This window comes from Protopterus annectens, chromosome 4.part0 (assembly GCF_019279795.1).
Source record: "Protopterus annectens isolate FY-2018-M chromosome 4.part0, PAN1.0, whole genome shotgun sequence".
Taxonomy (NCBI): domain Eukaryota; kingdom Metazoa; phylum Chordata; order Ceratodontiformes; family Protopteridae; genus Protopterus; species Protopterus annectens.
Window position 1 is genome coordinate 1,997,873,592 of NC_056733.1, and position 22,994 is coordinate 1,997,896,585.

Consider the following 22,994-nt stretch of genomic DNA (forward strand, 5'->3'; position numbering starts at 1 on the left):
GGGTGTGGGGTTGGTCCTACCCAGTTACACAGTTACACCCCTCCCCTGGTTCCCAATGATATGACTAACTGGAAGGTATGCAGTGGGGACATGCGGCAGATCACCTTGCATTCGCAGCAGCTCAAAAACTTGTCCTCACCATATTATCCCCTTGGCCTAGGCTTCAGAGTGTGATGTCACCAGCCCCCATCAGAGATTGCCACAGGAGATGCCCACAAAATCATCCACCAAGGATGGCAGCACACATCTATCCCTGCCTCTCAGACTTTCAAGCTGCTAATCAAACCCAGGTCACCTGGGCAATAGTCAGGGCTTCATTCCTCTATGCCACAGGAGCAGTTTCTTACACAAACTTTCAGTGCTCTTCATGCAGGGAAGGAGCTGGGCCACAGGTGCCCCTGATTTCTTGAGGAAGGGATGGATTGAGGTTATCTGAAACTGTCTGACCCTGGGAAAGATGAGTGCCAACAGTCATAAATAAGACTGGGAAGTCAGAGAGCCGGAGAAAGACACTTCCCCTCCCAAGTTGATGGTCAGGCCACAAACTTCTCAGAAACCTTTAATGCAGAGGACAGAGCCAATGGCATTTAGGGAGGCTCTCTTCGATTTGGCACAAAACCTAAACCAAATGATCAGAAGCTGGAGAGCTGAAGCACCCAGGGATGAGAACAGACCTGACAGCATAAGAGTTAATCTCATCTCTGGATGAATGGTGTCTACACTTCAACTATGGGAGCCCATCAGCTCCAAAGACTTCGGAATCAAGTAGATCAGAGAAACTACCAACATAGCAGATCCCAAGACTAAATGTCAACAGTGGGAGGATGGGGAGGGGGATTTTGGTTCCAAAGCCACCAGGTCCAAAATCAGGACTTGAGAAGGAGCAATGATAAAGAAGGCAGGTGGGCCAGCTCTTCACGCTCACAGCTGAAAGGAACAGAAAGACTCCCATACTTACCCAAACCTTAACAAAAGCCCATATCATCTAATCCATGATGCTTCTGCAAGATCTGACGGACTTAAAGAACACTGCAGAAGATGGTCTTGTGATCATAAACCTAGACAGCTCACACTCAAGGCTCAGACCATGGGGACAGAATTATTTTCTGGGAGCAATCAGACAATAATGATCTCAGAATTACATGTCTATATCATATGAGCGAATCGCACAAATTGCGAATGCTCATATCATCGAACGTATTGGACCTTGAAGTGCTTTTTTCTGAGATCGCGGTAAAGTGAAGAATGGGATATTTGCCCTTTCCTCACTGTAGAGCGATCTCGGAGTTGGAATATATATTTAGCGGGGGGGGGGGCCCAGCCCCCCACAATAGGAAGTTCGAGGTCCGGTACGTTCCATATTATGAGCGTTTGCAATTTCTGCGATTCGCTCATATGATATAGACCCCAGAATCACTTAAAGACCGAACTGGAGGATAGGGCTGGGATTAATCTGACAGCTTGGCATCAAGAATGGAGAATATCCCAGTGATTTTGCAAGCTTCGATATTGGTCCAGCAGGATTCAGGGAGTTTGCATACCTTTTTTCTTTATCCTTCTCTCAATCTCCACTTCCACCATTGTCTCTGTCTTTAGGTTTGTCCTTATCTTTTTCTTTGGATTTGCCCTTATGCGAAGTAGCAGCAATCTGCTTCTCAGCATCTTTAGGAAGCTGTACAGGGTAGAGTCGTTCCAGAAACTTACCAAATCTCCCGCTGTGCTGAGGAGAATGACTCAAATATAATTTTTTTCTGTCCAAAAGTACCCACTGGCCAAAGGACAAAATGTCAAGTATTAAAATTGTCAGGCCCAAAACAATAAACACACTGATACAGGATCATATCTTGTCTGCACTAGAGATGTTGTTTAAAACTGAAGCCTTTTCCATAACCAAATGAAAATTAACAGATGAAGTCCATAGACAGAAATTAACAGGCCAGCTTGGGTAGCCCCAGTAAGAAATGAGGGATTTTTTTTTTACACTGTAGAAAAAGTTTGCCTAAAAAGGTAGAAAAAACCCTGCTAGAAATGATCGGAAGACTAAGAAAATGAAGAAAAATACCCCCTTAAAACCAAAAACTTGCTCAAGAGGAGTGCTGGAGAAACAGTTTTGGCTAGAAGAGTGGAGAACGAAATACAAGGGGATGCTACTAATGCACAGCATTGAGACAGAACAGTAGGTAGTTCTAGAACACTGCCAACTTGGATATGCCCTGAGGAGGATAACCCAACTGCTATTGCAGACAGAGGGTACAACACAGAATCACAGTATCAGAACACTAATTATCTAGCAAACGGTGTAAAAAAAGTGTTACATACCTCCACACTCCTCGATAAGGTTAGCTATTGTGTCTGCAGCTTCATCAGCCATTTTCAAGATATTACTTAAGCCATCTAATACCACTTGCACCACCTGCGAGTCCTTCACTGTCAGCAGGCCACAAAAGGGTGGAATTACATTTTGCTGTATTAAGTATGCCACCTGAAGATTAAAAAAAAAACTGCAATTTAAGTACATTTCGACTATCTATTTCTACAGCAACCAAAAACTGCCCAAGTAGCACAATGAAATATTTGTTTCACCTTGTGCTTTCAATAGCAAATGTGGTGCAACTCAAAATTTGAAACAACTTGGTGAAGGCAGCATTACCTGGGGAAGTACAGTATAACATGAGTGCATATCTGTTAAGTCATTTGTCTGTCTACTTACCGTACTTTTTGTTCTGTAAAGGAAGTCAGTTGCTCTCTTAAACCTCCAACACTTTTGTTGAAATGTTACACAAGGAAGGTAATAGGTAGGATAAGAATCTGAGCATCCAACAACATATAATGTTGAAGGAACAGATTCCATGCCCAATGGTTCTCACTTCTCTGGGACAGTGTCCCTGCATGTCTAAATGTTAAGCAGAGTGACACCCTTATCTTCAACACTAAAGCTTGACAACTGGAAGGGTGCCCACAAGTTCATTTCTGGTCTGACATATCCTGCCCTTATAGAAGCTTGAATGGGTGTTGGGGTATGTGGCAAGATACACAATCAAACTTACTTGCCTGGTAGCTCCTATAAGCACACTCCAACCATCATGGTGGGTTTGTGCTTTAACAGTATTCTCAAAATACATTTACGGAAGTCTGCTATGCACCACTGTTTAGACCAATTTACAGCAATTCCATTGTTTCGTCATGTTTAAACTGCCTGCATCCCAAATACTTAATCAGGTGTCCAGTTTTCCTGTTTGTGCCTATACAAAAATCTGTACATTCTTTCCACTTAGAGAAAAACAAAGAAAAAAGGAATCTTAGAGAGTTAACAGCCAGGCAATACGTGTACCAACCAGGTTTTTCAATGTAATATTTGGTGATAAAAATAAATGTCAGTTTTTCTAGTGTTTCGTTTATAACAAGTGTGTTAAGTGGGCATATAAATGCAGGACCCCTTTTAAGTCATAAGCCAGACTGATAGGTTTACAATAAAAAGAAAAACTAGTTGCAATGTGAAACAAAATTATCTAAATAATGCAATAAAGATAATTACTTATACAACAGAAGAGTGTGAAACAAGCCATCAAAAGGCACATTACTAAGATGCAAGTCAGTCAGGAATACACAAAGCTGTCAACTCTCCGGGGTCACAACAATTTTGTAGACACAAAGCAAAATCTTTTATAAATATTCTGGAGGATCTGTTCAAACGTAGGCAAATGAATAGTTTGGTTTAAAGCCAAACTAGAAACATACTTAGGCCATAAAGCCCCTTATGGATACAAGTCAGGCGGAAAACGCGCTCTACTGCCATAAGGGCCTGCAACTTCAGACACAATTCTTCTGCAGAAGTAATAGCCACAGAAAAGCAGTCTTCCATTATAGAGCAGTAGCAGCCAGCACAAAAGGTCAAAAAGGTTGTAGAGTAGCCAAAACCAACACAAAATTGGAGATCCTAAGAGGAGAATTAAGTTCTTACTGGGGTCAAATATATTCTTTGCTGGTCTAAGAAAGCTGCAGCTCAAAATATAAAACAAAGGGTGGGTCAAGCAGAAAAGGCTAAATCCAGCTGCAGCATGAATTATTTATGGAAGAGAATAATAAACCCTTGTTCCAATAATTCAGTAAGATATTGAAGAGCCAAAAGAAATCTCTAGCATCTTTGCTTCCAAATTTTTAATGACTCCAAAATGAAAATCTCTTCAATTTTGTCCTTAATAACTGGAATCTACTCAGGTTCCCTAGCTTAACAAATCACATTGTTGACTTGTTTGAGAAGTTGAGACCTGTGTTGCTTGACACCAAGAGATATGCTGCCGTTAGATGAAACTAGTGTAGCTTGACATTGAGCAGATGAGGAAACTTCTGAGATAAACTGTGAGGAATCAGAGAATATGGCCATGGAGGCTTTACGAGACTCGAGTAGTGGTACCAGTGTGACCAATACTGAATGGAGCTAAAATGCAAATCCTTGGCCTGTCTTGTCTGAGGTTTGGTCATAAGATGGAAGAAGAGGCAGAGGTGGAAAGGCATAAACATCTGCGGCTTCCAACTGACCCTTTTGCAATCCTGTTTCCTGTGTGTGATGAAACCCCTTTGTGCAATAATTTCGTGGCAGCTTGTTGGAGAAGCTAACAGACAGATGTCTGGAGTTCCCCATGACACTGTCAGTTTCTGAAATACCATGAGATCCAGTTTCACTCGGGGATCCAAAGAGATTTCAAGCAATCACATCTGCTAAAGAGGGAAGAGCTCCTTGCTAAAACCCTGTCGGAAGAGTTAGTTGCAGGCTTAGCCTTGTCTCCCATAAAATCATTGTCATATGCTGCCTGCAATAAGAATGTGTTCCCCTTGCTTGTGTTAGTACTACGACAGTGACTGTGTCTGTTAAAATCAACACCTGCCCTGAAGAAGCAAAGAAGTAAAAGCTTTCATTAATGCAATGCAAACTGCCAACCAACATTTCATTCATGTATGTGAAGATAAGAGTTTGGCAGTACTACTTCTGTCTTTGTGTTCTGGACCATCTCTATGAGCTCCCTTTGCAGATGTCCGAAGGGCTCTGTCGTTCCCTTGTGACTTGGTTCTCTGGGTCATGCCTTTAGAGTTGTTTTAAAGGCATGACATTCCTGAGCTCCACCAATTCTTTTTTGAATAGCAAGTGTCACTGTGAATGACAGTGTCCATTGGCTGTGGAGAAAGTGTCCATACATTTTGAGATACCACCATAGCACATGATGCAGTTTGGCATTGGTCCACAATTCAGAATACAAGAGTCACCACACAAGAGCGACTTAGTTGACTGTCACGTAGTATCGACTGATTGATGAGAGTTTGATGGAAGTAAAGTGACAGACTCTTTGTTTGTCCGGGTTAAAAAGTTATCAAATGTGTTCAGTCTTGACTTTTTAAACTTTTATGTCTTGAGAGGGGTAAAGATCGGACTTTTATTCGCTCACCAGACTGGATTCTAGGCATCTTAGCACTAGACTGACATATTCCAGATATCATAGAACCCCTTCTTGAGCTTAGATGAAGCTGTCATCTCAAAGTAAGGATAGGATCTGAATTCCTTTGTAGCCTGAAGTGTTATCACTGGAGCCAGAGATCAGGAAAACTCTAAGAAAGAAGATGCTTCGGCAATGCCCAGAACTGATATAATGAATTTCCAGCTCAAACCTATTTATTCTGCAACTTAGCCTTATAGTAAGTTTGGCATTGTAAGCTTCCTTCCAGAGATCTAGTTGAACTCCAGTGATCTATTCAGCAGAGGTAGAAGCTGGAAGCCTGCCAACATCTTGTTGATGTTGAATGTCCAGATAAGTGTTGTTTGTAGATAAATCCAAAAAAAATCTCCACGTGTCTCTTGGTACTAGGAACAGTGGCGAGAATCTTCTAGAATTCCTTCTGATAGAATGGGATCATCTACTTTCTATTGACAGCAACTGAGAAGAAAGTTTGTGACTTTCTCTTGGAGAAACTTTCGTCAAGCCTTGGCCTTTGAAAGGGCATTGTATGAAAATAAAATTGTAACCGGTGAATTATGAAATCTCTCCATTTGTCTTGAGTAATTAAATCCCAATTTCAATGAAAAGAGACAATCTTCCTTCCTAAAGGAGCTGCTATAAACAATCTGCTGCAAGCAGCTGAAAAAGAAGGTCATTGGGTCTGTTTACGAAGCGACCCACCTTGCCCTCACCAGTTATGGAGCAGGTGAACTCCCTTCTGTTCTAGCTGGCCTAAAGAACCTTGAGCTCCTCGTTCCCCCTACAGCCTAGAGACAGCCCTAGACTGGGAAACATAAGCAGGAGGGGATGACCTGGAAGCAGCCATTAACACTTCTACTAAAGCTTGGGAGGCTGCACCTGCAAGAAATCCTAATAAATGCCTTTAGACTTGCATTTGTCCTCCATTTTCTTTAAAACTTCTTTTTTGAAATCAACACCAACAATATCAGAAACAAATATTTTCTCAAAAATCCTTGTCTTAATATGCTCAGCTAAATTCTGTCCTTCAACCAGGTGATCCTGCACAGAACAGAACTGAAGAACAGAACTGGTAGGAGTAGCCGAGGAGGCATCAAACCATTATTGCAAGAATGCTTTACCCAATTTATACCAGACACATGATGAAAATCCAGCAACTCTTACTACATATGAGCCTTCCGCGCCAAAGCATCCACCTTAGATTTCAATTGTAGGAGATAATTCTGATATTTTAGCATGTGAAACTGGTAATTCAAAGTCCTTCATGGCTAGAGGGAAGAAGCATACCTCTTTCCCCCTTGTCCTCCCAGTTCTTGCCTCCTATCAGAGGGAACCTTTGAACCAACCAGCCTTTACACCCTTAGGTCTTGAGAAATAGTTTCTTGGTCCTAGACTCAAAAACATATTTTGTGAGCTTCGCACATCTTCTAACCATAACTCAAGGCTTAAATAGGAGCAGGAGGCAAAGAGTCAGGGTTCAGGGTTTCCAAACATCTCCACCACATTCAACAACACAGAATAGCTAAAGGCCTATGTTAGTAAAACAAAACAAAAACCTTCTTCCTTTATCAGAGTAACTTGGCCTTCCCATTTAAAAGTGCTTCTGGATAATGCAGAGTCTCTGAAAGACTCTCTCTGTAATGAAAGCCTCAGGAGGAGAATCATCCACATCAGAATCAGAACACATCAGAATCAGAATAAGTAGGAAACTCCTGTATATCTTCCACAGAAGATTCTGAGGCTTCTGGAACACTGTTCAAAACTATCAAACTCCGCTGAAATTCATAGAACTCTAATCATAGTACGGCAAGGAACCCTCAATCATAGTATATGTTTCTGTGGTACAGAACCTCAAATGCTTTCTGTGCCCCACTGAAGCTGAAGCAGGAGAAGCCCCCACTGAAGCTGAAGTAGGCCTACTCAACAGAGGTTACCTGGTACTCTTGGGAAGAGGACTAACAACCTAAAAGAGGGGAAGAACAATCTGCCTACCTCCCCCAGCCTGGCCTACCTCCTGTAAGAAGCACATCCTGTAAAAGTATAGTTTCGCCTGGGACTCAAATGAACGCTCCACTTTCGAACCTCCTAAAGAACATTTTCTAAAGAACCGACGCTGGCAACCTCTAGGCTCTCACAAGCCTTATCCTTGCGCTCTTGAGGCTGCTTGCCGGAGCATCGGACGATCCGGCCACATTGTAACTAAAAACAAACCTCAACCTTCCACAAATCAACCTCCTGGGTCTCCTCTTAATAGTGCTTATTAAACCTAGCACAAGAGCCGCAACCAACAACGCCGGCTCCTAGACCTTACTCTATACACAAGGAAAGGTATGATAATCCCTATGAACCAATCTGTTCGTATAAGGCTATTAAAGTTATTCACTTTTTCTGACATCCGTAAAATACTGAGGGGCAAAAAAAAAAAATATTCCCAACGGGACACGTAGCCAATACTGACTCTGTTTCCCGGCTCGAAACCGAAATATTTCATATTTTCAACCTGCACTCCTGAAATTCATTTTAAAATTGGACTACGCGCAAAACTACGCGGCAATGACGCCGGATATGATCGCCGTCATGCCCATTATAATATCGGTCGCCACATTAGTAGTCCCTGACCGACGCGACGCTTACCTCTGGGTCTGGGGCCGACTGGGACGCTGACTATACAGAAATCACCAGGGACTGCAGCAATGGAAGACGAAGAACATCTGGTAGAAACTTGAATAAGTTACAATAGACAGAGGAAAGGGAGCACCTGTTGCATTTCACGAGACAAGTTACAAAGTAATGCCTGCACATCTCTGCTTGTAATACATCAAGTATAAAAGCATAATGCTAAGAACTAGACACTTTCGAAAACAAACATGATGAAACGCTGGGGATTTTTTTCCCAAAGGAAAAAAATAATTTTCATCTTTATGGATTACACATGAACATTTTCTAGTGAAAAGTCTGCCAGACAGTAAATGACTGTAAATGAGAACCCATTCCACTAGAAAACATCCCCAACCACTGCTGGTGATCTGGGGTCTACAAGCATTCTGGGCAACAGAAAGAAATCAAGATGCGAGACAGAGAGCATTCATGTTCAAAAAGAACATTATAATCGATGCAAGTTTTTCTACTAGTCAGTGTCAGACATACCTCTCAAACTCTTAGCACACTACTTCTGGACAAAGTCAAACATAAAGAGGGACCAAAGCCAAAATTTGTGACAAACTTTAAATATTTCTTATAAACTTGCAAAATTGCTAGAATGACAGGTTTTGTCTTAGTCTGCATTGTCTTAAGAACATACAGTTAAAGTGTGTCATTATTTAGGGACTTCAATCCTCAATGCTTTAGCAGAAAAAACAACAATTTCATTTGGAAGAGACTAAAAATGAAGCAAAGATATGGAAATTCTGCAAAACACTGGACAGTTGGTTGATAGGATACGAGACCTGGAAAGAAAAAAAAAGGTTTGTTTTTAGTTTGTTCGTGTAATGACAGACATACTCTAAAGTGATACCAGCAGGAACAGAAAACTGAATTTGTTTTGGGACTTCAAACACTGCACCTCAACTCCTCCAAGGCCAATGCAAAACAAGAAACATTTTTTGTTAAAGCAGTTGCAGGAGTGACTGTCCATAATGAACTATTTAAGCTAGGAAAAGCTGTCTATAAACTATCATACTTATTTGTTTTAAGCTAACTCGTCTTTCCACCCGTCGTTATAATTTTCAATTAACACAAGTTTTCTTCTTTGAGTTTCTTTAATAAACAGACTCTAGAAATCCTGTAGCATCTCTTGCCTCTGTTTACTACATCTGGTGGAGAATGTGGGTAGCTAAAGTTGAACCTTCAAATAATCGATCCCCCCCCCACCACTACAGACTGCACCTTTCAAGAAGGCACTTTATTATGAAAAAAGATGACTACACTGGAGCTACTTCAGACTACTGTTATGGCAGCTAAAGTAATAATGTCAGAAGCTAAGTCAGTGCTTGGCTGAAGTTGGCACCCACAAAACCTCTTGTTTTTGGCAAAGGCCTTAAAGCTTATTTAGAAACTTTTAAAAAGATCATCAGCCAAGAGGGATGGGAACATTCTGAGCAGATGTATTAGCAAATCACAGGAAAGCCTTTCTGTGCTTACATGAATATCCTGACAGACTTTGACATGGCTAGCTGACGCCAATATAGCGCCTCAACATACCCCATTCTATCAAACCTATTAAACAGCTGCAAGTCTAATGGTGTCAGATGTCAACTCAAGGGATCCAAATCATTTTTGCAAAATTAACATGGAGGGACATATACCTATTCACTCTACATAAAGAAGGGTACTTCTCTTACTCTATTTAAAAATAATGTGGATGAATGGATGGGTAACCACAAATTCACCACAGGTATAGCAAAATTAACCCTCAAAGACAGGGGAAAAAAAGTTGTGTACTCACCATAACGTTACATGTGTTGTCCATTTTCATTTTTCCTTAACGTATGAGGTCGGATCTGACGTAGCCACTGTTTCATAGCTCGTGGTTATTACAAGCTCTCGACCTCCTCCCTTATCCACTATGCAGCAGTCCCCCCTTATTCCCCAGATCTTGTTTGCATCAGCTTATTGCATGATAGAATAAATTTATAGCTTTAAGATGGAAAGTCAGTATCTGGAGCTCAAACAGGACCACCTTTGGTTTCTCTAATGTTTTTCAGTTCTTCCAGAAGTCCTTAAGAGGAAAAGGGGTAGGGAGCTGGAGGGAGGGGAACTGAGAAACAATGAAACTGGACAACACAAATGGAACGTTATGGTGAATACATAACCATCTTATGCTGCCAATTTTCATTCATTCCTCAACATATGGGACAGAATCCTCAGTTACCTGAATCGCGGGACTCTAAGGAAGGATATTCTTGAGTAATGTAAAGCTGAAGACTGCTCTTCCCCTTGAGACCAAATCCAATTTGTAATGAGTAATAAAGGTATGAGGATTGGCCTAAGTTGCAGCCGCACAAATATCGGCCATGGAAGTCCTGGATAAAAAGGCTGATGAAGTTGCCATGGACCTGGCTGAATGGGCTTCTAAAAGGTTTTGGCAAAGCCAGACCAAACTTTTTATAAACAAAAGAAATGCAGCCAGTCACCCATTCTGATAAGATTATTTTTGAAACTGGCTGACCCAATCTAGTTTCTGAAAATGACACACAACTCAACTGACTTTCTAAATTTCTCCAATCTGTAAAGATAAACATAATTGAATATCTAAAAAGTTCAAAATGTATTCACTTTTGTTTGAAAAATTTGGAAAGAATACAGGAAGGTTAACAGTTTCATTAATGTTAGATCCAATCACCACCTAAGGAGGGAAGAACTGTTTCTTAAGGACAATATCTTTATGAAAATCTAAATAGGGAGGCTTAGAAGATAAAGCTTGAAGTTCTGAAACTCTTCTTGCTGATGTCACAGCTATGAGAAATATAGTTTTCCAAGTCAGATATCACAATTCACATTTTGAAGCTGGTTCAAATGGACTCTGGGGTAAGGGCTCGTAACATTAAATTCAGATCCCAAGGTGGAGTAGGGTCCTTGAAAAGTGGTTTGAGTAGAAAGGCTCCTTTTATAAATGCTTTACAAGGATGTGAAGAAGCCAAAGCAGAATTACTGACTCCAATATGAAAATTGGAAATAGTAGCTAATTGAACATTGACTGTAGCAGGACTAGTCCCTTCATTAAAGACAGAAACCAGAAATACAAGAATCTCATATACTGGTGCTGAAAAAGGATCCATGTCTTGTGTCCAAAGGACAAATTTTTCCATTTGCTCTTATAAATCCTCCTAGTGGAAAATTTGTGATAAAAGAATGTGGTGCACTGGAGAAGACAGCTTTGGTTGTCTGACTATAAACGGAATTGGAGAAACTATTCGGTCAGCTTTAGGCCTAAGATGTCCAGGTGAGTCATGTCTGTCAGGTGAGACGGGAGGTCTGGAGTTGGATCCACAATCCAAGGCGGGCAAAACTAGATGAGGCCAAAGGAAGCAAAAACAAATCTGTTGAGGGCAATAATGGGCAATAAGGATGACTGCTCTAAAATTGAGAAGCCTTCTGTAGGAATTTGGGGATTGAGGGATAAGAACAGAGATGACCTAGGGGTCCAATCATGAAGAAGAGTGTCTCTCAGTGACTCCCCCAGTGGAGGGATTAGAGCAAAGAATCTGCTGCATTTGCTGTTCAGGGAAGATGCAAATAAATCACAGCATGGCTGGCCCCATTGGCAGAAATAATTTCTGCCACTTCTGTGCTGAGACCACTAATGCAGAAATATGGACCTGCTCAACTCGTCTGCTATCACGTTGTTTTCCCCCACTATATGCTTTGCTATCAGAAATCGATCTGAAGAGATCACCCATTGCCACACACACAGCTTCTCAACACAAGGGGTAAGATCCAATTCCTCCTTGCTTGCTGATGTACCACACTAGACAGTGTCAGTTTGAATCGCAATAATTCCAGAAGGGAGTGCATCTTGGAACGCCTGGAATGCTAGTACTGCTCTCATTTTCCAACACAATAACATGCAAGTTGACCTCTTCAGGGGACCACGTGCCTTGAACACCATTCCGCAAGAAAAACACCCCCCCCCACTCAATCTGGAAAGCGTCTGTGGTCACTACGGCCTTGGGCTGAGACAGGATGAATGGACAACCCTGGTAATATTTGATCTGAGTTAATCCACCACTAAAGGTACTTTTTGCAGGGCTGAGTTATGCTGATTCTGGTGGACATAGGTTGGTGTAAAATGGACCACTGGGTTGCTAAGGTCCACTGGAAGATTCTCATATGGTATCTTACTAGTGGAAGTAGTACAATCGCTGTGGACATCGACCCCAGGATCAGTAATACATTTCCAGCTGGCAATACTGACTTTCTGAGCATCCTTCTGACTTGAATATGAATGGTATGAATACTCAGTAATGGGAGAGACGCTGTCACTGATGTGTTGAAAATGGACCCTATAAATTCTAATGTCTACGACAGTTGAAGCTGAGATTTGCTGTGGTTGATTCTAATGCCTAGGTTGGAACAAATCTAGAGCACACAGTTTAGAGCCATCAGCAGATGCTTGGTCGAGGTGGTTAGGAACCAGTTGTCTAAATATGGAAACACCTGGAATCCCTGCAGTTTCAAGTGAGCTGCTACTACTGCCATGCATTTGGTAAATACCCTGGGGGCAGCTGTGATACCAAAGGGCAGTGTTCTGAATTGGTAATGACTGGCTGCCAGCCAGAAGCATACATACCTCCTGGATCTTCTGCTACTTTTTTTTTTGACAATACTCGTCCTGTAGACCTACTGAGCACATCCAGTCGTCCTTGGGCAGGAAAGGCAAAATGGACTGAACCATGACCATACAGAACTTGGTACGCTGAACCAATTTGTTCAGATTACTGAGATCCAAAATTGGTCTCCAGTCTTCTGTTTTCTTTGGCACTAAAGATTCTTCAGTAAGTTCCAGATTTTTTTCTGGTCTTGCGGGACCCTCTTAGATGACTTTTGTCTAAAAGCTTTTGAATTTTCAAAGCAACCATTTTTCATTGACTGGGTGGATCATCAGGGATTTTATTCTGCAATAGTGGAAGTAGAAAAAAGGGAATTATATAGCCTCTGGAAATAATCCTCTGCATCCAAGTATTCTTGGTCCTTTTCTTTTCTCATTATTCATCAATGACCTTCAAATAGCCATTCCTGAAACCACCTGTATACAATATGCTGACGATTCTATCATCATATGCTCTGCCAACTCTACATCTGAACTTCAATCTTTAACCCAGACAGCTTTCAATACAGTAGAGGCAAAGTTCTCTAATCGGTGCCTTCTTTTGAATACCAAAAAGACCAAGCTACTACTGTTTACAACAAACAGTAAGTCCTCCCCCATAGATTTCGCCATTCAATCCAGTAATGGCACCCTTATATCCCCAGACTCTTCCAACCAAACTATTAGGAATTACAATTGATAATAACCTCACCTTTGACATTCACATTAATAACACTATTAAATCTGTTAAAAAAACTGGGCTCCCTATATAGGATAAAACCTTTCTTAACTCCCAACAGCCAAAATGACTATTGCCCACTCCCATCTAATCTCAACTCTTTTGTATGCAGCACCCATATACACTAATCTAAAAAAAAATAATCTTACCAAACTAGCCAACGCCTATAATAGTATTGCTAGATTTGCCACTGGAACCCATATAGAACTCACCACTGTTAACCACAAAAAATCCCCAACAGACGAAGAAACCAGCCACTTGTAAACTTAACGCTCGGATTTATTCAAAACACAAAATACAGCGTTTTCGCGTCCTGTATCAGGAAGCTTCATCAGAGATATGGAATAGCGCGAGACAGCGCTTTAAATGACAAATACCAAGTACGTAAAACGTACTACACTGATTGCCTGTGTTTACAAATAGTATCATTTACATCAGATATAACTCAAACATATCAAAATAAAATGTTAAAATAAATTAATACAAGGTATGTATGTTAACACATCCACTGTTGATGGAAAAACAGCGGGCTATTGTACGTGAGCACCCAGGAAACACTAATAAAATAAGTACAGTTACCATATAAGGCTAACAGTATATTTTGTTAAAAAACAACTATAAAATATCTCTCTACAAAGAAGATAAACAACTAAGCAATCGCCTAAAAGTTGGTGAAATATATTAATAAGCAAAAAACAATTCGCTAATATAATACCTAGAGAAACAAATTCAAAGAATTTTTCTATCTTTGACAATAAACATTGTCTTAACCTTCACCAACTAGACTGGCTGGAATTAAAAAACCTTCTGATACTTTCCCAACTGACCATCGTTCATAAGATTTTTTACCAACCCAACTACACACCAATACTCAACAACCTTATAGCATCCTATAGGAATCTTGATTCCTTACGCTCCACTAATAAACTTCTACTCAGTACCACCAAGGCTAACAACTTAGCTGGGGACTCACTGTTCTCAAATACCATTGGAAAACAATGGAACCTCCTGCCATCTGACCTAACCTCACTTCCATCCCTTTGTCTCTTTAAACAAAGTCTTAAGAAACACCTTAGAACTCACTGGCTATGCCCTTGCTGTTACCCAGACTGATCCTCTAGGTTTCTCTGTCATCTCTTGACTTCCTACTTTCCTCCACTCTTTCCTGTCTACTCCTCTGAATTAGTAGCACCTACAAGTTATCTCTACCACTTAAGCACCAATTACATATCTTTTCTACTTGGCTATGAATGTACTCTGAAGGTAGTATTCCTGCCATTTTCTTTATACCTCTTCCTTTTTCTAATGTTACTGTCTAACCCTTTGGAAATAGTAACTGTCTGGAGTAAACTAGAATAACCAAGGATTTAAATGTATTGTAATAATGTCTTGGGGTTCACTACATATTCATACTGTAAAATGATCTGAAGGTGAATGATGCATTTATTATAGTGTGTGACATAGTCTTTCCTAGAATTTAAACTGTAATACCTTTTTGTTTATTATAAACATTTTTTGTGTGGTGGTGGTGGTTATTTATATGTGGAGCTTTTCTCCCCGGGCCTCTACTGAAAAAGGAAATATATCCAGCTGGACCAGCCCGGTCAACAAATGTAAAATAACAATAAATAAATAAATATTGTTATATCTAGCCAGGCTCTCTGACGGTCTCCAGAGGTGGGCAATTGGGCCTCTTTTCAGGAGCACTGACAGGGTCTCTCTGAGAAGGAATCTACACCCCTGGTTTTGAGGGTGGCGCCTCCAATTCAAATTTCCCCTCTACCCTGGGGGAACTCTCTTCACATGGATCATGGAATGGACCCTGGGATTCCCTGAACCACATCTTTTAACCACTTGTTGGCCCCTGAAAAAGGTTCTTTGAGGGATCGAAACATGTAGTCCCCACAGCAGACAATGTCTTACCATTTTTTTCACACTTGGGAGTGTCTCTTTCACTTTAGGGTCGAATAACTTCCATCAAAGGGAGCACTGATTTTGGATGACTGAAGAGCTCCGCAAAGTCACACAGACGCATCCAGGAATTCCTCCTGATGGAAATGCCTGAACCTGCCCCCTGTGAGGCTCCTTCAGCTGCATGTGAAATACTCCTCTTACAGGAGTTTGAACAGAAGACTGCCTCAGCAGTACTAGTCCCTGAGAAAGATTTTGAAAGCTTCTTGATCAAATCCCTTTGTAATCTGGTAAACTGTGCCAAGTAATTTAGGGACCTAAGCAAAAAGGTAACTGATGCGTACACACGCTTTACAAACCTGTCCAACACCCTAGATTCCTTGTTAGGGGGATGAAAAGAAGAACTCTGTTCCGCGAATCCTTTCTTGGTGACTGCCGCCATGACCATAACATCCATTGGTACTCCGTTGTTCCTAATTTCCTTTCCCTTTGGTGGTGCCGGGATCCTATCTGGTCTCTTGGGGATCTGCTCTATAGAATCAGAGTCCTTCCACACCTGCTGAGAGATCAAATCAATGAGCTCATCAGCAGGTGGAGTCGCCGAGGAAGTAGACGGGCCAGTGCCAAATGCCTCCATGAACACAGACTCCTCTTGAGAAGGGTTGTCGGTAGACCATCCACTCCTTTGTTTCAGGATCTCTGAAATGTCTCCAAATGAGACTTCATCCAGTGGTGATCTTGAGGACTCTTCCCCTTTATCAAAATCAGTATCTTCTGTAACTGAATCCCGAGGGGAGTCCAAGTGCTTCCTCTTGCACTTCCACTTCCTAGGGACTTCTTTGGAGGGATGTTCCAGAGAAGTATCGGTAGAGGTAATTATTCCCTGTGGGGTCACCCAGAGACTTTGGGCTGGCTGCTCCTGTGGAGCAGAATCTGAAATCTGAAGGCTCACGAAACAAAAACATCTGAGAACCAGAGGGAAAATCCTAAAAGGGAGGAGCCATCTAATCTACAGAACATACTACCACCTAGAAGGCAGAATGTCCTGGGGAGAAGGAAAAAGTACAGTTGTGTACCTACCATAAATGTAGATGTTCGAGTGTATTCACTGTTGCAGTCATTACACTTGGGTTATCCTGCTGGCAGGTTACCCGCAGTCGGCCAGAATTCCAAAGTCTAGGTCCGGTGTCGGTTGCTGTCACTTCCTCCCTGACGTCAGAGCGCCAGGGGTATAAAAGATGCAGCCGACACCATTTTATTCAGTTCTTCTTGCCCCAGATGTCAGGTGCCTCCATATAGGAAGGGCTAAATAATTATGCCAATAAGAATGCATGCACAACAATAACATTTCCTTCATCTACAAGCAAATACACCACAAAGGTTGTATAGGACGGAGAAGTACAGAAAAGTCCCAGCAAAGAAAGGGGGATGGTGGGAGGGTAACCTGGACTGCAACAGTGAATACACTCGAACATCTACATTTATGGTAGGTACACAACTGTACTATGTTCATAGTGTTTCACTGTTGCAGTCATTACACTTGGGTTGAATCCCAAAGCTGAGGTTGGGTGGCTGGGTCTAAATAAGATTAGGAGAGGTTATAAGGCCCTGCAGAACTGCAGTGGTGAAGCCTGCCCTAGATTTAGAGTAGAGAGGTACGTGGTAGTGCTTGGTAAAAGTGTGCACTGAACTCCAAGTTGCAGCCTCTAAAATGTCTTTGGTTGGTACTCCTCTGAGGAAGGCTGCTGACGTGGCTGCTGCTCTAGTAGAATGTGGCCTAATGGCCTTAGGCATTGATTTGCCAAGTTGTGAATAGCAAAAACGAATGCAGTGGCCTATCCATTTTGAAATAGTCTGCTTTGAGATAGCCTTTCCTTGTGATCTTGCAGCATATGCCACCAAAAGTTGCTCAGTCTTTCTGAAAGCTTTAGTTCTGTCCAACTAGAAGCGTAGCTGTCTGTATGTCCAAAGAATGCAGGAGTCTCTCACCCTTATTCTGTGGGTTTGGATAAAAGGTGGGCAAATGAATTGTTTGGTTAAGGGCCACACTGGACACTACCTTAGGCATAAAAGTTGTTTGTGTCCTCAGAGAAACCCTGTCTTGATGAAAAATGATAAGGCTCCACAGTCATGAGTGCCTGTAACTCTGAGACTCGTCTTGCAGAGGTTATTGCTAGGAGCAGAGCTGTTTTCCATGATAAGAACTTTATTTCAGCTGTGTTGGCTAGCTCAAAAGGTGGCAGTGTTAGTTTTTCCAAGACATAATTGAGATCCCATGCAGGTATTGGTGCTCTCCTTGGGGGTCTTACGTTTTTGGCCCCTCTGAGGTACTGTCTTGGCAATGGATGTGAAAAAATAGGTGGTTCCGTATTGTAATGAGCTGAAATGGCAGAGGCATGAATTTTAACTGATGAAAAAGATAGGCCTTTGTCCAGCATCTCAGTTAGATATTGTAAAATCTGAGGAATATTTGGTACAATTGTGTCAATTCCTTGTGCCTGGTTCCAGGCACAAAATCTCTTCCATTTTTCTGCGTAAGATTTTCTGGTACTGGGCCTCCTGGCCTCCAAAATAACATCCATCACTGCTTTAGAGAGAGTTGTGTTATGAATGCCTACATTATCCACCATGCTGCCAGATTTAGGGTCCTGAGTTGGTTGTGCCAAATCTGATTGTTTCGTTGAGTCAGTAAATGAGGAATCAGTGGTAATGTCCAGGCTGGGCCTTGAGACAAGCTCTTTACGATTGGATACCAGTGCTGGCGGGGCCAGTCTGGGGCAATCAGAATCATTTTTGGTTTCTTTTGTCTGACCTTTAGGAATACCTTGGGGAGGAGAGGCAGAGGTGGAAAGGCATACACTGTAAGGTTTTTCCAGATGAATGATAGAGCATCCACTTTCCATGCTTGCTTGTGATAAGTCCTTGTGCAGAATCTTTGTAGCTGGCAGTTGTGAGGGGAGGCAAATAGATCTATGTCCGGCCATCCCCATTTCTTTGTTATCATGCTGAAGACTTGTGGATCCAGTTGCCACTCATGGGGATCCATGAGGTTTCTGCTTAGTTCGTCTGCCAGAGTATTTTTCGTTCCTGGCAGGAATTGGGCTTGCAGGTGTACTTGATAAGTCAATGCTGTGTCCCACAAAGTCATGGCTTGTCTGCAGAGGGGGTAGGAATGTGTGCCTCCTTGCTTGTTTATGTACCACATGACTGCAGTATTGTCCGTCTTTATCAGTTGTTGTCCTGGAAGAAATAGATCCTTGAAAGCTGTTAGGGCATTCTGAACAGCCAGCATCTCTTTTTGATTGATATGAAGATGCATTTGGCTTGTGGACCATGTGCTTTGAATACATTTTCCAGCCATGTGTGCCCCCCCCAGGCATAGTCTGATGCATCTGTTGTTATTGACTGCCTGGCTGTGGGTAGGGAGAATGGCTGTCCCTTGCTGTGGTGACAGGCCTGTGCCCACCATCAAAATTCCTGTTGCAGGCAAGGAATGAGGGTTACTAATGTTTCCAGGCTATAGCAATGTTAAGTCCAAACACTTTTTAGATACCATTGTAGTTTCCTCATATGCAGTCTGGCATAAGGAATTAGAAGAATGCATGATGCCATGAAACCCAAAGCCTGCAGAATTTTTCTTGCAGATAACTGGGTCTTTGTTGCCAACATTTTGAAGTAAAAAGTTAGTTGCCTTTGTTTGTCTGGCGTGAGATAAGCCATCTGGGCAGTTGTATTTAAGCCTGCACCCAGGAATATTATCTCTTGAGAGGGCACTAGTTTTGATTTCTTTTCATTTACTGTGTACCCCAGGCAATTTAGCAATCTTTTTACAAATGATTGCTATTTCAGTAGAATGTCCTTGTTCTCTGCTTGAATAAGGCAGTCGTCCAAGTAGGGAAATATATGAATTCCTCTTTGTCTGCAGAAAGCAATTACTGGCGTCAGGCATTTTGTGAAGACCCTGGACGCAGTAGATAAGCCAAAGGGCAGCGCAGAGAATTGGTAGTGTATTGAGCCAGCTATGAATCTGAGATATCTTCTGCAAGATTGTCTGATTGGAACATGCAGGTATGCCTCCTTTAGGTCCAAAGTTACGAGCCAAGCCTTGTTGCCCAGCATGGGCAGAAGTTGCTGCAGAGTTAACATTTTGAATTTTGGAACTTCCAGAAAAGTGTTTAGAATAGACAGGTCCAGTATTGGTCTCCAGGCTTTGTCCTTTCTGGGTACCAAGAAGAGTCTCGACTAAAATCCTTGCCCCTGCTCCTGAAGTGGTACTTGCTGAATGGCCCCCATGTCCATGAGGGAAGAAACTTGCTTTTGTGCCTCTGCCCATTGGTTGTGGCAGGTCTGGCATGCCTCTTGCCTTTGGCAGGGTGTGAAAGTGGAACCTGTAGCCGTGAGACACTATATTCAAGACCCATTTGTCCTGTGTAATCATGTGTCAGTTTTGTTGAAAAAGTGCTAGTTTTCCCCCCTAAGGGAGCTTCCAAAAGGTAAGTGCTTGAAGTGGTAGAGGAAAGTCATTGCGACGGTTTCCTATAAGGTTGAGATTTGTCTTCTCCACTTTTGGAGGTGGGAGCACCCCATTGTTTAGGCTGTATGTGCCTTGGGGCTGGACCCAGCCTCTAGGGGGGGGGTCTGTATCTGCCTCTTTGTGGCCTGTCTGATACTGGAAAGGACCAATTTTCTGAAGGCCAGTTTCTGCTAAATCTGGGTGGCTGTACTTGTAAGAAATCTTTAACTCTCTGCACAGATTTCGCTTTATCCTCCATTTTCTTCAACACCTCTTCTGCCTTAACACCGAACAAGGTATCATGCTGTAATGGAGCATCTAATAATTTTGCTTTAACATGATCAGGCAGATTCTGTTCTTTTAACCAAGCATACCTTCTAATCACAGAACCCGTCACAGCGGCCCTACAAGAGGCCTCCAAAGATCAAAACCACATTGCAAAGTATGCTTTCCCACTTGTTCAGCTGCATGCAATAAATCCTGCATTTCCTTGTTGCCTGGACAGTCAGAATTAGTCATCATTTGTGTTTTAATAGTGACATTAAGTATTGCTGATATTTAAGCATATGAAATTGACAATTTAAGGCCCTTACGGCCAAAGTAGCTGAAGTGTAAACTTTTTTCCCCCCATCTGTCCAGTGCCCTTGAATCTCTATCAGAGGGGACAACGTTTTTTGCAGTGGAAGCCTTGACACCCTTAGGACCCTGGGAAACGGTCTCTGGGTCAGCTGCAGGGTTTTTATATAAAAAATTATGGGAATCTGGAACCCTGTAGTATCTGTCTGGCTTAACTGGTGCAGGAGGTATGGAGTCTGGAGACAGGCCGGACATCTGAAAAAACATCGTCTACAATGTCCAGAACAGGGGGAATAGCAAGGGGCCTGTGCTGTGGAAGTAAAAGAAAATCTCTGAACCTTTTCTTAGATTCTGAGTAATCCTGGCTCTCCCAATGGAAATGCTCCCTTATGTTATGCAGGGTTTCCCCAAAAGAGTAATCTTCAGGAGAAGCTGAAGGAATAGATTCTTCAGCATCAGAATCCTCATAGGTAGGAAGAGAGTAGTCTACATCAGAGGAGGAATCAGAGGAAATGGAAACCTGATCTGAAGATTCATATTCAGTCTCTTGCCTAGGCCTCTTATCAGGAAGGGGATGGGAACCCCTGATCAAAGTAATAAGGTCTTCGGCCATTTTGAGCATTTTTTTTTTTAGGCATGGAAGTTTGTCCTGGAGAATGCTGTACTTGTTTCTTTGTCTTTAGAGCTGCTTTAGTCTTTGACTTTGAAGCTGAAGATGGCTTTACATATAACTGTGTTGGTCTGAAAACACCCTCAGAAGCCGATGCCTGCACAGCGGCTCCGGACCCATCTGAGGGGACTGTTTCCAAGGATCCAATACCCTGAGTTTCCAAAGGCCCAGTCGGCTCCACGTGGGAGTCGGAAGCGGCCTGTGGCTCTGAGGTAGCGGGTGCCAGGGGCTGCGAAAGTGCCTCACTAAGAACCGACGAGTAGCTTAGCAGAAGCCTAGTCAGTTTTGGACCTCAAATGCCTGTCCTTGTCTTTATCCTTGCGTTTTTAAGAAACTCCGTTCGTTGGTTGTTCCGATGGCACAGTATAATTAAATCTTCGGCCGAAGTAATGAAAGGCAAAATTGTACCGATGCGTTGGTTAAATCCAGCACAAAAACGACAAGCAGCGTTGTGGTCTGGGCCTAGGCAAGGTATACAGTAAAAATGAAAATCCTTATGAGGCATTTGTTTCCCACAAGAAATACAATTAACTTTTTCTGACATCGGTCTGGAGCAAGAAAAAAGTTTCCCCAACGGGGTACTTAGCTTTAATGAAGACTTCGGATCTGAAATTCAATTCTGAAAATCTCAGGAGTCGGCCGACCGGCACTTGCGAACTGCGTTTGCTTCGGGCACCGTGCAGCAAGAAAGACTGAAGAAAATGGCGTCGGCTGCATCTTTTATACCCCTGGCGCGCTGACGTCAGGGAGGAGGCGACAGCAACCGACGCCAGACCTAGACTTTGGAATTCTGGATGACTGCGGGTAGCATGCCAGCAGGATAACCCAAGTGTAATGACTGCAACAGTGAAACACGATGAACATCGGTGCTGAGAATGCACATCTCTGGAGCAACTGCTCCCTCCGACCAGAAGACACTGTACCCGAGGCAGGAGTTGCATTAGAGCTACTGAATGCAGAGACTCCAAGGGGCAGAGACAGCTTCGACAACTTCAGAGTCGACTCTAACCCCTTGGATCAGACAACAAAGTTTCAGGTCAGAGAACAGTCCAGCTCCAAAACAGTCAGAATCGGCAAGCTCAGAGAAGACACTGGATCAAAAGAAAAAGGCATCTTCAAATCCAAAATAGTTTCAGGAGACTCAGATCCGAGGGCTCCAAAACTGAAGGACAAATCAGAAAACGAGCTAGACCTGGTGGGGTTGTTCAAGCAGAAGTCTCCAAGACCCATTGAGGTAGAAGCTAGGAGAACTCCCATTTGAATTTGTGTTAAAAGAAACGTCATCATTCTGTCCACATCTGCTTCAGTGAAACTTTTGGATGAATGGGAAGAGGCAATGGAAGGAGGTCTGCATCTTTCCAGAAAGGGTGATGTGAGCAGAGAGGGAACTGGATCCAGGGAAGACACATACTTTCTTTGCAGATGTCTAGATTCTGAATGGGTTGGATCTGAAGAGACAGATCTGGTGTCTGAAGTAGTCAAATCCAAGGGTTTCTGTGCTTGATCCAAAGTTTTCCGGTTTCTGAGGTCAAATCTGAAGATTGAGAAAAGCTGGGATGCACGAAAGGCCTCTTTTCTTGCCCCCTTTTTCTCATGCTTGAAGGTTTGACCTCCAGTTAGTGAACCTTTGAAGGCAGACGGAAGAAGGCCTTTGAGGATTAATTTATTTTTTCTATCTATAACAGCACTTAGGTTAAAATCTTTACAAATGGAGCATGAAGCTTGCAAATGCTCTGGTCCCAAGCAATATACAGAGGCTATAAGAATCTGACAAAGGTATCATGTCCAGATTTGCTTCATTTTAATAAGTA

At 42.4% G+C, this 22,994-nt stretch overlaps 1 protein-coding gene across 1 annotated transcript in view; it reads right to left on the reverse strand.

The window, feature by feature from the left end:
- Nucleotides 1–22,994, reverse strand: part of KPNA4 (karyopherin subunit alpha 4) — a 1,407,074-nt gene that overhangs the window by 137,299 nt on the left and 1,246,781 nt on the right. The window contains exon 18 of the mRNA XM_044069621.1: nt 2,320–2,482. Coding sequence (XP_043925556.1) covers nt 2,320–2,482 — 163 coding nt within the window. The remainder of the gene's footprint in view (nt 1–2,319; nt 2,483–22,994) is intronic.